The sequence below is a fragment of the Atta colombica genome, unplaced genomic scaffold (genome assembly GCF_001594045.1).
Source record: "Atta colombica isolate Treedump-2 unplaced genomic scaffold, Acol1.0 scaffold210, whole genome shotgun sequence".
Lineage (NCBI taxonomy): Eukaryota > Metazoa > Arthropoda > Insecta > Hymenoptera > Formicidae > Atta > Atta colombica.
Genome location: NW_017259306.1, coordinates 131,359 through 145,730, shown reverse-complemented (window position 1 = coordinate 145,730; position 14,372 = coordinate 131,359). Strand labels below are relative to the sequence as shown.

The 14,372-nt window shown below is 34.2% G+C and overlaps 1 protein-coding gene across 1 annotated transcript in view; it reads left to right on the top strand.

Moving 5' to 3' along the window:
- LOC108687709 (glutamate receptor 1) overlaps positions 1-14,372 on the top strand; it is a 224,458-nt gene that overhangs the window by 194,386 nt on the left and 15,700 nt on the right. Inside the window, exons 5-7 of the mRNA XM_018193628.1 lie at positions 7,960-8,092; positions 9,389-9,509; positions 12,905-13,069. Of these exons, the coding sequence (XP_018049117.1) occupies positions 7,960-8,092; positions 9,389-9,509; positions 12,905-13,069 (419 nt within the window). The remainder of the gene's footprint in view (positions 1-7,959; positions 8,093-9,388; positions 9,510-12,904; positions 13,070-14,372) is intronic.

Below are 14,372 nucleotides of genomic sequence, written 5' to 3'. Positions count from 1 at the left end.
TAACACTCACACACACACACACACACACACACACACACACACACACACACACACACACACACACACACACACACACACACACACACAATAAAACAGTGTGTTACTTATATATTTTATTCGCGTTTGTTAATAATTAGATATGCAAAAATAGATAATTCGTTTTCCTTTATAAAAACCGCCTTGAACTAAGAAATCAATAAATAACTGTCTAAATAGCTAACTAGAATCGATACTTAAAAGCTCGTCATTCTATGGCCACAAAATTTTAACAACTCCACAAGGACTTACATACGTTTAATTGACGGTCGGTGTATTTTAAGCTTCCTATACAGGAAAGCCTATATACCCCAGAGACTTCTGATACAGCCTGAAATGCACTAGCTACTAGGAAGACGGGTTTTCGTTTAAAATTTTACTCACGATCACACGAAGGATCGTTCGATAGAATCGAGTTGCATGTAGCCACGTAGGTGCATTGTGATATTTCTATGCCTCGTGACGCTTCATATGGGGTGTTCTATAAAGTTTTTATTAAATAGAATAATAAACAAAATTAAAGAAAAGAAAATTCAATGTAATGTAATATGTATTCCATAATCGATGATATCAGTCCATAATAATTATTCGCGAATGCAAGTGAATAATGACAGATAAATAATCAATTAATTATTTTTACGAAATTTTCATTTGAATTTTAATAGAATATTTATTTTTAATTAACAGAATATTGAATTATGAATATTGAATTGCAAAAACTGTCGTAAGGGTAGAAATTAGCTGTAACGAAGGGTGCAAATTTTGCAAGGCACCCGGTAGGGAGACTTTTATTCCACCTTCGTCGCGCGTAACAAGACATCTTCCGCTTTAAGCACAGCCCGTCGTACATACATAGATACAATCAGACATCGGTCGATCCCGTCGTGGGGATGGCGCGTTGCTTGTTTCGCCATCGCGACGTTAGTTTCCGGCAGTCTCGACGGCATTTTCGTCTGGAAGTACGCGACACGAGAAACCGCTGGCCATCCGCTGGTACGAGGGATGCAGACGGGATTGCTCGCACACCGTACCAGACTAACTCCCGCGTGCCTGCCCGGGGGACATCTATGCGGTCGCGGATGGTTGCGTTCGCGTCTGCACGTAGATGTCGTCGAGTTACATGCGACTTCGCAATGCAAAGATATTAGCATGGTAATATCTCTCCCACATTTTATGTTCCTACTATTTTACGTTCTGTTAAAAATAGATTTAGAACATATTAAAATGTTCAAAGTACATTCTACTTGTCTAACTCAGTATGTTTCGAGGTGTATGGAATGGGAATCGAGGTGTATCGTTCTATTATATATATCGCTAATTCTCGCAATAAAATAATACTGACTGTGTTTCGAAGAAAAAGATTTAATGATTACAAGAAACGGTTAATTTATTTGCGATATATTTTATGACACTAATATTGTATTTTATTGTATAGAACCAAAAAAAAAGTCCATAATTTCATTGGCAGTTTTTTCGCATATAAGAATGAGATTGCAATCGCAGTTGATGCGATGAGAATGGCGCTAATTGCGAAGAACGGGACCGAAGACCGCGCAAAAAGAAGCTTGCATCGAAGTTGGGAAGCAATGCAGCAGTGCGGGCTGCTGAACTGCTCCTTGAAATATCTCGCTCCAGAAGCAGTTTCGACTTCTATTTAGTGTAAGTCGGACGAAAATAAGTTACGAGAAATAGACGAAGGGGAACGGCGGTGTGTTTGTCCCAGCAACATCGCACTTAAGCACATAACAACAGATACGAGGCGCCAGAATCGAGTTATCACGCCTGCGAACATAGTTATCGAATAAAAAGATTATTGAAGCATTTATTGGTTACAACAGTCTCAGAGGAACGCTCCGAAGGAGAAAGTCCTCGATCAAGCTCCTTCAACAACGATCTAATACCCAGAAAAACGTTAACCAGTTATCTTTTCGAAGAGAAAGCTTTTCTTTGTATTAAAATCTCGATCTGGAAGAGAGCGTCGATAAACTTTAAAATTCAGTAAATTCAGAATAAACAATACGTTTAATGGAAATTAATGGAGGTAAACAAGAATCAGGGTTGGGTAAGTTAATGTTTTTTTTTAACTAAATAAAGTTAAAGTTAATGGCTTTACAAAATTAATAAAGTTAAATTAAAAGTTGAAGAAATAAAAAATCAACGTAAATTAAGTCAATATTGAATTAACTTAAATTAAAAAAAAGTTAATTTTGAAAAAAATTATTTTTTAGATCAAAATGTCCCAATTTTTCTTAAAGTGAGATTAAATAACTACAATGTAGATTATTAAGTAAATTAAATTTTTAATTTTTTTATTCATATGTGATATAAATATATAACACATAACGATATAACTATATAAGTTATATAACTTTAAAAATATAAAGTTATATAACTTTAAAAAACAGTCGTAAAGAAGATACAAGATCAGTGATTATTTTTTAATAAGTCTTAAGCCATAAGAAATTGACCAATTACAATCGAATGCGAGAAGAATATTTGACTATAATTGGTCAATGTCTTATGACTTAAAGCTTAAAATATCTATTATAGATCCGGACTAAAGCTTATGGCATAAGGCATAACCGCATAAACCAATCAGAAGGCTGTATTAGCATCTTAAGAAACTACTTAAGATGGAAATTACTTAAGATCTTAAAATATGAACAGATTAGCCCTTAGTCTTATTATATCTTATTATTTTTCTAAAATATTTAAAAGAGATAAAAAAATTGTTTAATTTAAAAAAAGTTAAAAAGTTAACGTTTAAAAGTAACTTAGTTAAGTTAAAATTCATTTAAAATTAACTAAGTTAAGTTAAAAGTTATTAATTTTTTAACTTTTTTTTAAATGTTTTTTAATGTTTTAACTAGTTACTATCCAATCCTGACAAGAATAAACAGGAATGTTAAGCGATGTTGATTCAAAATTGTGAAACCCATTTCACTTTTTTTTATTTTTAAATAAAATATATTTAATAATAAAGATATAAATATTTTTGTATTTTGTGTAAATAACGTTTGGATTAACTTTTTTCGATGTCATAATGTATTCCTAAATTTAATTTGCTTCGTAATTCAATCCATTCCTTCTAATTGGCCATTTCAATAATAGAATGAAGAGAAATTTCAAATTTTAATCGGCTTGGTCTGATTTAAGCGTACATGTTAAGCCAGCGCTGATTAGTGAGTGCATTTCAATTTTCCTCTCTGTTAAACTTCATTTGTCTATCTGACAAGTGAAAATAGATAATGTCCGTACTTTCATAATAAACATTGTTATTATTTTGGTATTATTTTGGTATTGTTATTAGTAAATGTTAGGAGATTCAAATTTAATGAAGACTATTAAATGCTCTGAAGTCAAACATACTAAATTTATAAAACTACAGTTCGGACGAACTTTCATGGAGATCGTGTTTTGCAATTAATTCTTAGTTTCCAAGTAAACTGGCGAGTTGCCCAAGAAATTGATTTAAACAAACAAGTGCATCAGAGTCTACAAAATAAATATAATAATAAATTGAAAAGAAAATAATGTTAAGAAACCAATTAAAAAAGAATGTTAAGAAATCATTTTTAATCTAATATTAGAATTTGTAATAAACACAATATTTTAACTGATATAAGTACACAGAATATACAATTTATTTATTTGGAGTAGTAAAATTTATGAAATGTAATAAAACATTCTGTAATAAGGCACTACTAAGGGAGGATATTTTCAAATTATCTCCTAGTCATAGAGAGAGAAAAAAAGAGAAAAAGGAGAGAATTGTTCGCGTACCACTCGCAAATATTGCAGCCGTGACACCGGCATGCAGGTCCGTTCTCTCTTAGCTTTCTGTACCTGCCGATCGACATCGACAACGCGTCGATAATTAGTCGGTTCGTAGCTGCAAATGGGACACGGAAGTCGGCAGGTCGCTTCGTGATTCGGAATATATTGAATGTCACCGGGCACAATTGGATCACGTGTCTTGTCATGGCTTCACGCGCACCCGTGATATCAAGTCAATTTCTTTTCATATGAATGTAGAGATAAGCGTTTTACGATTAAGCTGATATTAAAACTATAAATGTCAGGTATTCTATCACACAAAAATGCAAATTATATTATAAATTATAATATATGTCTCCTCTCTCTTATAGAAATATATCTTTAAAAAAACGAAATAAAGAATGCAATCATATAAATTGTTGGGATAGTGGACGATTCAACAGAAATTCAAGATATTCAATTCTCTTTTCTTGTAGATAACAATCTAGATTTATTCTCAGCAGAGAGAAGGAGAGAGAAAATTCTTAAATAGAAACAACTAAAATTTAAGTTACGATTTTACTTAATGCAATTCATTCGCGCGTATATATTTAATCCTCTAGAAACTGTGCATGAGTCGAATATCTGCATTATTGAATGTTCATGTAATCCAAAACACAACGTTTCAATAAAATGATTATTTTGGCTCAGGAATTACGTCGCCCTTACATTTTTTACTTTATGATTATAAAATGAGATTCTTAATACATCACAAACTCTAAGCTCACAGTATATAGGTGTTTACAGACACGCTTGTTGGAATTGTAATTGCACTAATGAAACATATGACATCAAAGCCTTGCCTCGACACGAGTTCTCTGAAATTTCAAAATTATTATTTACTCTGTACGATGCGACACGCAGATCCATATTCCTCGATGATATGGATATTGTGCACACGTATGCGTTACAAACGAGCATCGAGGCTTCAAAGGCAACTCCAACATCTCTTGTACTTGCTACTCAACTGTAATGACTAAAGGGATCGTGTACATGGAACCATAACGAGGGAGCTTATGTGTGTTGCCGATATACGTCAGATAAATTGTGCGTTTGATGAGTCGCAGGTTTGTCATGACGCGGCTTTCTGAGATGTAAAGAAATCTGATATTGAAATTTGACGAGATAATGTAAAACTCGTAATTAAAAACTTCGTTACGTGCTTCTCTACACGATGCAAACGCATCGTGACAGTTCGTCATGTTAATCTGATATAGTCAAATTCTGACATCGCGGGATCGGTTTTGCTTCGGAGTTTTGGATCTCTTGTTGGAATGTTTAAAGAAAAATAATTCACCGTGACATAAATCAGCGGTAAATTAAGAGCATTATTTAATTCAGAATATTATTTTGGCGAATTTCATTTTTATACTTTCATTTTCATATGCATGATATTGAATTTATAAATGATTCATTAAAAAAAAACAAATTTTTTTCATTAATTTTTCTTTCTTTTCTTTCTTTTTTTAAATTACGAGTTTCTTCTTCTTATTGAGTAATGATGAAACGCAGCCAGTGGAAGTGATTGTCGAATTAGACATTGGTGTCAGAGTCATCGTCGAAAGAAAAATGCGGGTTAAAATTGAAGTGAGAATGGCATTCGCGAGAAACCAATAGCACTCATCGAAATGTCAAGCTCTTTTGCAACGCTCGAACGAACATATATGTATGTGCACAGTTTCAGATTCGCGCTCGTTAACCTGGTCATCTTTCTCGTTCCTGACGGCAGAAAAAATATAGCGATAGAACCAGATACGTTTCGCGTTCTAACACCATGTTTCCTGCATCCGGCGTCCCATTAAACTGTATTAATGCTTTCCTCTTTCCTATCATGTTTTTTTTTTATTATACAAACACAAATCCTTTTATTTAAATATCGAGAGATGCAACGAGATTTAAATATAAACATGGATAATTGAGAGCTTTTGTCCCATTTTTCCTTTTGTATCAAAAATTAAAGAATATATTTTTTTTAGAAAAATTTTTCTCTTCCCCAAATATCAGGACGAGAAAACATTTTTGTATTACTTTCGGACTTTAGTTAAAAGAATTGTTGTGACATTTATTCAATCGCAACTTCAATAATACAATAAAGATTTTTTTCCCCAAATATCAGGATGAGAATGCATTTTTATATTAATTTCGGACTTTAATTAAAGCAATTTTGTTAATATTCAATCGTAACTTCAATAATATGATAAAGATTTTCAACGATTTACAATCTTAGACACGCTTAGAATTTTTGTATGTTTACATTGAGAGGACCGAAACGTTTGCAATTTTTGACTTTACGTAATTTAGCAATACATTTATTTGTGTATTTGCGCTAAAAAAATATTATACTTTAATAAATATTTACTTGAATAATCTAAATAAATATTTATTTTTTAAATGTAAACATATTTATTTGATATAAAATTTAATTTAACTAGCATTTTTTATATCCAGTAAATATTTACTGTAAATAAATGCTTATTTAATATTAATTCAAAGAAATATGTATTAAGATTTAGTAAGTTTTGTTCAGTGTATACATCTGCGTAGGGTTTTATTAATCTTTCATTTTGATTTTATTTTTAGAACCTTATTTATTTTATCATTCTTGTATTATATTTTTACGAGTTTAGATTTAGAAAAAATAATATATTTCCATTTCGATTATTTCTTTCTCAGAGCAAACATCACTCTTCGCGAAATATATTTTAACGAAGGGAAATAATAATAACCAGGCCTTCATATTTCTCTCTCATCTGAAAATCCTCCCCTCTTTCGAGTTTCTTCTTGCAACGCCACGATGTTCGGAAGCACCGTTCCGCGTCTTGCCAATTTTTTTTCCGGGTGATGTTTTCATCGCGCGACCGCGATGTGGAACCGCCAGCAAAAATTCCTTACGCCGTAACTCACCGCACGTCTGCGTTGTGCAATACGCCGCCGTAACTTACGCCGGCTGGCCGCGATCGTAAAAGTAACGACGAGTTCGGGGGAGGTCAAGTGCGTTGTTATGCTGGGGCGAATGACCCGAAATGTGCACAGCAGGCGCTTAAGGTATTGGAGCGACCTCGCGGTGCAATGAGCGTGATTAAATAGCGCTTCTCTACTTTGTAATGTCATAGATTCCTCCACAAATTTACGAGACGTCCGATCAGAATCTACCCCTGCCTCGGGTTCGCTCTCGTTACGCCTCGTACACGCGCGCATGAGCACATACTGGTATTTGATCGTATCTCCCGATAACATACTGCATATAATTCGAATAGTGTATTTGCCTGAAACTACAGATACGTAATATATGTGTATTTGTATGATTATATATTTGGAAATGCGTGGATATTTGAATTGGTAGAGGAATATACTGATCCGCGAATTTATGTGAATATCAGAAATTCAATTCATTTCGATCTATCACATACACATAAAATGTATGAATATTTTATATTTCAAATGACTACTTTCCTTCATTTTCAATGTAATTCATTTCTTAAGTGCTATGAAGATTTAATCGATAAAAGAAATTAAGACAGGCAAATTATAGAAAAGAGAAAAATATCGCGTCTATTTAAAAAAACTGATATTTTAAGCATTGCGTCTCATAAAAAATAATGGATTATTATTAAATCTTTTATGTAAATATGATCTTTTCATTTTTCTCATTTTTTTATATACTATTAAAATTTAAAACAAAATATATAATGCTACGTAGAGAAATATCTATAAAAAACAACTGCAAGAATGTATTACAATTGTGGCATCATGATAATATCGATTCACATACATATGTATATATACCGCAACTGCAACGATGCATTATGACGCGATTAAATTTTGTCGTTGCCAAAAATATGAGGCGGGTCAAATCGAACAATCTACGACACTCTCTATAACTTAGAGGCATTGCCCGTAGACAGGCGATATTTCACACTGCGCGAGAAACCGCAGACTGAACAGAGGCTGCCAATGAATTACGACATGGTCTATGTAACGTGCAATCGTGCGTATGTAATTTTCGGAAGACACACACAACGACAAGTGGTAACTCGAGCCTATGTCGAACCCATATAGCGCATATAAGCGTTTCCTATAATTTAATTAAACGCCCGTGGGTTTCAGGACTACTCAGGCTGCAGCAGATTTATCAGGGGTTGAAACCAGGCAATGACTCCTTTCAAGTCGAAACCGTCAAGAGAATACAGAACGTGTCAGAGGCGATCGATTTCCTACGTAGCTTGGAGGAGCTTAATCGGTGAGTCTTTTTCATTGAAGCATATGACACACATAAATAAAAAGCACGACATCTTTTGCTGCAAACAACATAGAAGTGCTTAGTATTCACACTTGATATTGATAAATGTGAATATTAAGTTTATTTTTTTATTATTTATAGCATGTTCCATATATTTTAATGAAATTTATTCCGAGATATTATATAAGAAAATATATAAGTTTAAAAATTAGTTAATTCCACAGTTTATTATCATCTTATATTTGCAAGCATATTCAATACATAAAAAAATAAAGCTTTGAGAGCATTTACAATAATGCGTGATGTTATAATATCTATAATATTAAAACCAATTTTGCCTATATTCAATTAAAATATTAATAAAAATAAAAATAAAAAAGGCTGTAAAGGTGAAGCAATAAAAAAAGAGATAAAAATAGTCAATGGAAGCCAACGCGGATATTGAAGCGTAATATTTAAACATTTATTGTTAAAATGTTATACAAGTATCGGAGTCGCAATCACAAACATTTCAACTACGTTTTTAGTCCTCTTTAGTACAAATATAGAAAATATTAAATTGAAAAATCTAAAGATCTAAAAATTTAAAAGTCTAGATCTATTTTCTACGTTCTCTTTAGATTTTTTTAATTTAAATTTTCTATATTTTTCGTACCGAAAAGGATCAAGAGCCATGATTGAAAAATTTACAATTGCGATATTTATGTAAAAATTTAACGATAAATGTCTAAACACTGCACTCCGACATCGTTAACTTTTATTAACTATTTTTCTCTCGATTAAAATACATGTTGTATTTAAAATTTTTTTATCTTCAATAGAAGGAAATGCAGCTGTTGAAATACTGTACCCTGTTTCTGTGCTCGTTGATTGTTTAGTACGATTGTTATTTTCTTGTAAAATGGCTCACCAACGGCGTGATGGATAAGGCTAGTCGTAGCACAAGTTGGCATGCTTGCATTGCAATTCACCAGTGGCTACGCATTTGCGCGACGCAAGTAATCAACAACAGCGAGTAATTGCCATCGCGGTGGTTTGAATTGGCCGGGCGTGGTAGTTACCGAAAACAACGACGTTATTGCAAATTGCCATACAATATCCAATTATTACAAACGAAATGAGCGTGGAAACTCCGCGGTGCATCGATCAAATGCGACAAAGCCACGCGTTAACACAGCACGCGAATTGCGGCGAACCAGCGTGCGAGACTTATGTCACTCTTCCGATGGGAAACGTGGCGAGTCCTTTCTCCCGCGTGGACAACTAATCCCAGTAAATGTCATTAAAATATTACAGATGGAGTAACAAATACGTCGTTCTCGACTGTCCAACGGACATGGCGAAGGATATCGTTGTGAGTCATGTGAGAGACGTAGCCTTGGGAAAGAGGACATATCATTATCTGCTGAGTGGCTTGGTGAGTCGAGCAACATAAAACTTAATTAAGTCAATCGTTCATATTCAATTCATTTAGCGATACCAAGTATCGCTTTCTTTCTATCTCGTAGTTAATTTTCCTTCTCAAGTCGCAATATCCAATAAATATTTTCTCCACAAATTGCTCGCTTGGAATGTCTTTTCAAAATGCTGTGTTAATTCTTTAGATGAACAACAACATTGTCCGATAAAATTGTTTTTGTAATACGAATGTGAATAGCCGTTTCCGATGTATTTTTGCTTACTGAATACGAATCCTTTGTCCAAATTTGGCTATCACATCACACAATTTTGAGAAAAAAGCGTCAAAGAGATAAAAAAAAACGATAATTTTAAATGTTTGCATGACATTGCAGCACCAACAGCAAATTTTTTTTTAATTTCGTTAACGCCACGTAAAAGTACCAACTTTTAACTTCAAAATGCATTTCGTTTCGTTTCAGCATGATTTTTGTTTTCGAGATATAGTAATTTAAAAATAGCTCTTTTCACATATAATATAAATATTAAAAAAAACATTTTATTCCATCAATACTGCATTATGAAAAGTAAGTGCTTTTTTACTTACATTATATAATCTGTTCGTTTAAATAAAAAAATAATATAAAATACAAAACACAATACAATTGAAAAATTATAATCTTCAATGTGTGTGTAATTTAAGATTAATTATCCTATACTGTAATTATCCTATATTATATTTACAAAACTTCAAAATAAATGTTTTTTATCTCTTTGATATCATTTTTCTCAAAATGATGACGTTATGTAATCAAAAGAAAGTACAACTTTCACTTAATTTTCGCGATTGTTTGAGAATCGTTTTGCATCAACATGTTTTTACATATTTCTTTTTATAAAAGCCAAAAATGCTTGTAATAGTGACGTTACACTGATATATTGATTGATACATTGAAATAAAGAATAAAATCCTTATTCACATCGTTACGAAATCGCTGTCAGTTACGCTTCATTCATTTAAAAACTAATTCAGAGTTGTTGATCCAATTCTCTGAACTAGTTTTTACGTGATTGAAGCATAACTGACAGCGATTTCGTAACGATGTGAATAAAAATTTTATTGACTTCACTTCAATGTACCAGTTTTTTCTTGTGGCGCTATTATTATGATATTTTTCAATTTTTATAAAAAAAAAGTACATAAGAAAATATAGAAATAAAATCTCCGAACAGCCGTAAAAAAGATTGCACTCCCCTTTGGACGACGGATTCGTATACCGCAAAAATATAGCGATTATTCACACTCGTGTGTTCCAAAATAGTGTTATCATTAAACTATATATAAAAGTAAAAATTACATTTTTATCTTCAATATGATTGAAATTAAAATTTAAACTATTTATTTTAATAATAAAAAATAAACTATTTTAGCTAACATTATCTATAAAATTGATATTCAGCCGAAAATAAATAGAACTTATTATTTTGCAATTACTTGAGAATTTCTTTCCTTTAAATATCGGTGACTTTCATTCCTAAGCTTCTTCAGCCAGAAAATTCCGTATGCAAAACAGTGACTTTCGCTTTACTGCGCGAAAGTGCTCTCACTTGTACACCATCTGCGTTATAACAGGATGGTGGGATTAATTCGCAGCATAGTGAAATTTTCGAAACAAGCGAGAACCGTCGCTCAAACTGACACGAAACGTTCCGTCGTGGGGGCAAGATCTTCGCTGGTGATGTCTCCGCCGTACTTTAGAATTTAGAGGATAGTTTGCTTGTGTTTAGCGGCTTCCAGCGAGTTGCTGCGGAAGAGCAGGCAGCATTACACTCCGGCGAAGATAGTTGTACATACCTGCATGTACATCTAGTTCCCTCTCTACGAAGCATGCCATTGTCATTTATCGCGTCATTCTCGAAACGGTTGCGCAGACGTGTCGATTCGCACATTTTCCTCGCTTTCTGCAATTCGTTTCCTTTTACCTCTTACTTCTATCTCTCTTCCACTAATCATCGACTTGAGAATTCAACGACCGAAGAGAACAATTACCAACGTTTAATTAGGGAGTGAGAGAGAGAACACCTTAGACAATTTCATTCTTCACACCAATTTCCATCGCCATATTTATAAATCTACTAAACATTCCGGCCTCTTTAACTAAGTTCCTCAGTAGAAATACGAATATAAATACGAGCCTAATAGTTGTTGAACAACTAGCAATGTCGGATATTACAAAACTTTATCCGCTCTCTGACCGCAAATGTAAAAGTTCAAAAGTCAACGCTGCAATGGCGGATGGGATGATATCAGACCAGCAAATTAAACTGGTAACGTGGCGAACTCGTTTGCGACGAAGTTAAACACGCATACAACGTTAACACCGTCCATGTATTATCTCCAACCGGTTGATGGATGATGGTAGAATGGCTGTGCAGTAGTAAAATAGTGAACAAATCAGCCGCGAGCTATACGAGATACAAAATCTAATAATAACACATTGCAATTAGAAACCAACTATTATTAGTTCAATATTATTAATTTAATTTTAAACAAAGTCATTATTATGCCGTTTCAAAGCGTTTCTTTCAGTATCGCCGTTATTTTCCGGCACTCAACCTCAGGAGAAAACTGATGAGCACTTAGTGATTCTTTAATATAATTGATTCTTGCCTTTTGTTCTTCGCTAGATTTAATTGTAAGTATAGGAATCAATCATATTAAAGAATCATTGAGCGCTCACTGATCTATTTTCTCTGCTAAACGCAGCCAATCTGTTCTCTATATTTTGCTCGTTAGTTTAACAATCGCGAAAATAAGTAATCGCAATTTTAATTGGATTTATCGTTTTGCAAGCGTTTACGCTTCGTGGGATGCGCAGACGTATCAATTTCCGCTCCTCTTGCTTCCCTCGTTTTCTCATCTCGTTCGAAAAAACTGCTGTACATTAATACAAATGACGAGCTTTTCACAGTTCCGAGATTTTGCCGCGTATAATACGCAGTAACAACGCAATATCAGCATAAAATTAGAATGCTACCTGCATTCGAGCTCAAGTAATTAAATACAGCGGGTCTAAGTTGAAATCGAGACGTCAGTCCTACTTACGTTTTTCATAAGGGAACAAAGGAAACGCGGTAATAACGCGCCGTAATAATATTACAATGACTCAAGTGCCCGTTCTCGAGTCGACTTTAAAGACGCGACGAAAGATCAAGAACTTCGTTGGTAGGCGGACGCTTTTCACGAAACTATAGACTGTCCCTTTAGAATGCCGAAAACTAAAATGGGAGCTGTAAGACTAGCAACCTTTATCACGCAAATGAACAAGAATAGCTTTGTATATCTCGTAGATCCCTTGTATTCCCTTCGTGTATCAATCCTCCTGTATTATATTTATATTTTGCTGTAATCAGATAATGGACGACCGATGGGAGAGCGAAGTGATAGAATATGGCGCCATCAACATCACGGGCTTTCGCATCGTGGACGCCACTCGACCTCACGTCAAGGATTTCTTAGCCAACTGGCATCGCCAGGATCCCGCCACGTCTCAAGGCGCCGGTCGTGAATCCATTTCCGTACGTATATATTCACGTATCAGCAGCGCCTCCCTTGCGAGACCCCGTCGTCACTTTTTCTCATGCCTGTCCTTCGTCGGTGGCTTCTATATGCTTTCACGGTTTGCGTCCAGAGGGGAAACTACCCTTCGCACGAAATCCTCGGAATGCCTGCCGAGTGTGGTGATTTCCTCCCGGTGGATCGAACACTTTCTTCGCTTTCCTAGAGTACTCGTCGTCGACCAACGACGGGCTCGTACGAAAGTTTCGTACGAGAAACGAGAATCAAACAAGAATCGTCGCAGATTCGTTCGCACGCGCGATCTCGTGTATTTCGCTTACTCGTGTGTCTTTGTATGCACAGCGGCTTGAGACCAAACTTGTTAAACAGCACCCGCATGTAGAAACTTGGACTTTTCAGCGCGTTTATAAAGTGCCGCTTGCTCAACCGTATCCGTCCGTGCGGATTGTGTTTCGCTTTCCTCTTAATGACCTTTACTTCGTCCCTGCGTTAATATTTTTTTCCAGGTTTTTGTATGAGTTTAACAAAAACGAATGTTTAACAATGCGGGACAATGCAGTTCTCTAAAATTACTTTTTTATAAAACTTTTTGTCAACGAACGATTTTTTCATTCGATAATTACTAGTACAACATTTAAACTAGGTTAGATTGAAATGGATTGCTGAGTTAAATATGAAATTAGATTCTAATCGAGATAAAAAAATATTAAATTTTAATATCTATTTATTTTATTATATTTATTTAAAAACGTTGACATCTAGTTATAATTATGAAAAACTTTATGATAATATCGATCTATAATGCTCCATAAAAAATAAAAGTTTTATTTATTTATCACATTTTATTAAGAAGCAAAATGTTGTTTATATAAATGATTGATAATCATGATTATGATGTAGTTATTTGTTATTTTATTTTTAATCCCGTGAAATCATATATTAAGAGACGTACCAACTCGATAGTTTTGCGTGAATTTCGCTGTGCTACAAGAAGCGACGAATATAATCTCTAAAATGGATACACGACTAACGGGATTTCGGAGTAAAGTTGTGTGGGACACTATCTATGGATCTGAAAGCTCTCTCGGAGACAGGCCGCATGCAATCTAATGCAACGATTATCGTGCTCGATCGTTATATTCAGCGAGCACCAAACGCGGTTTTCCAACACTGGCGAAGTGCCCGAGGTACTCTTGTCTCTGTGAATTTACGTACACCACAACGTGATGACGAATTCCTCTCTCGATCTCGCGAAATTCTTGATTCTATCGAGGAATGGAGTCTCTCATTAGAAATCAGAGA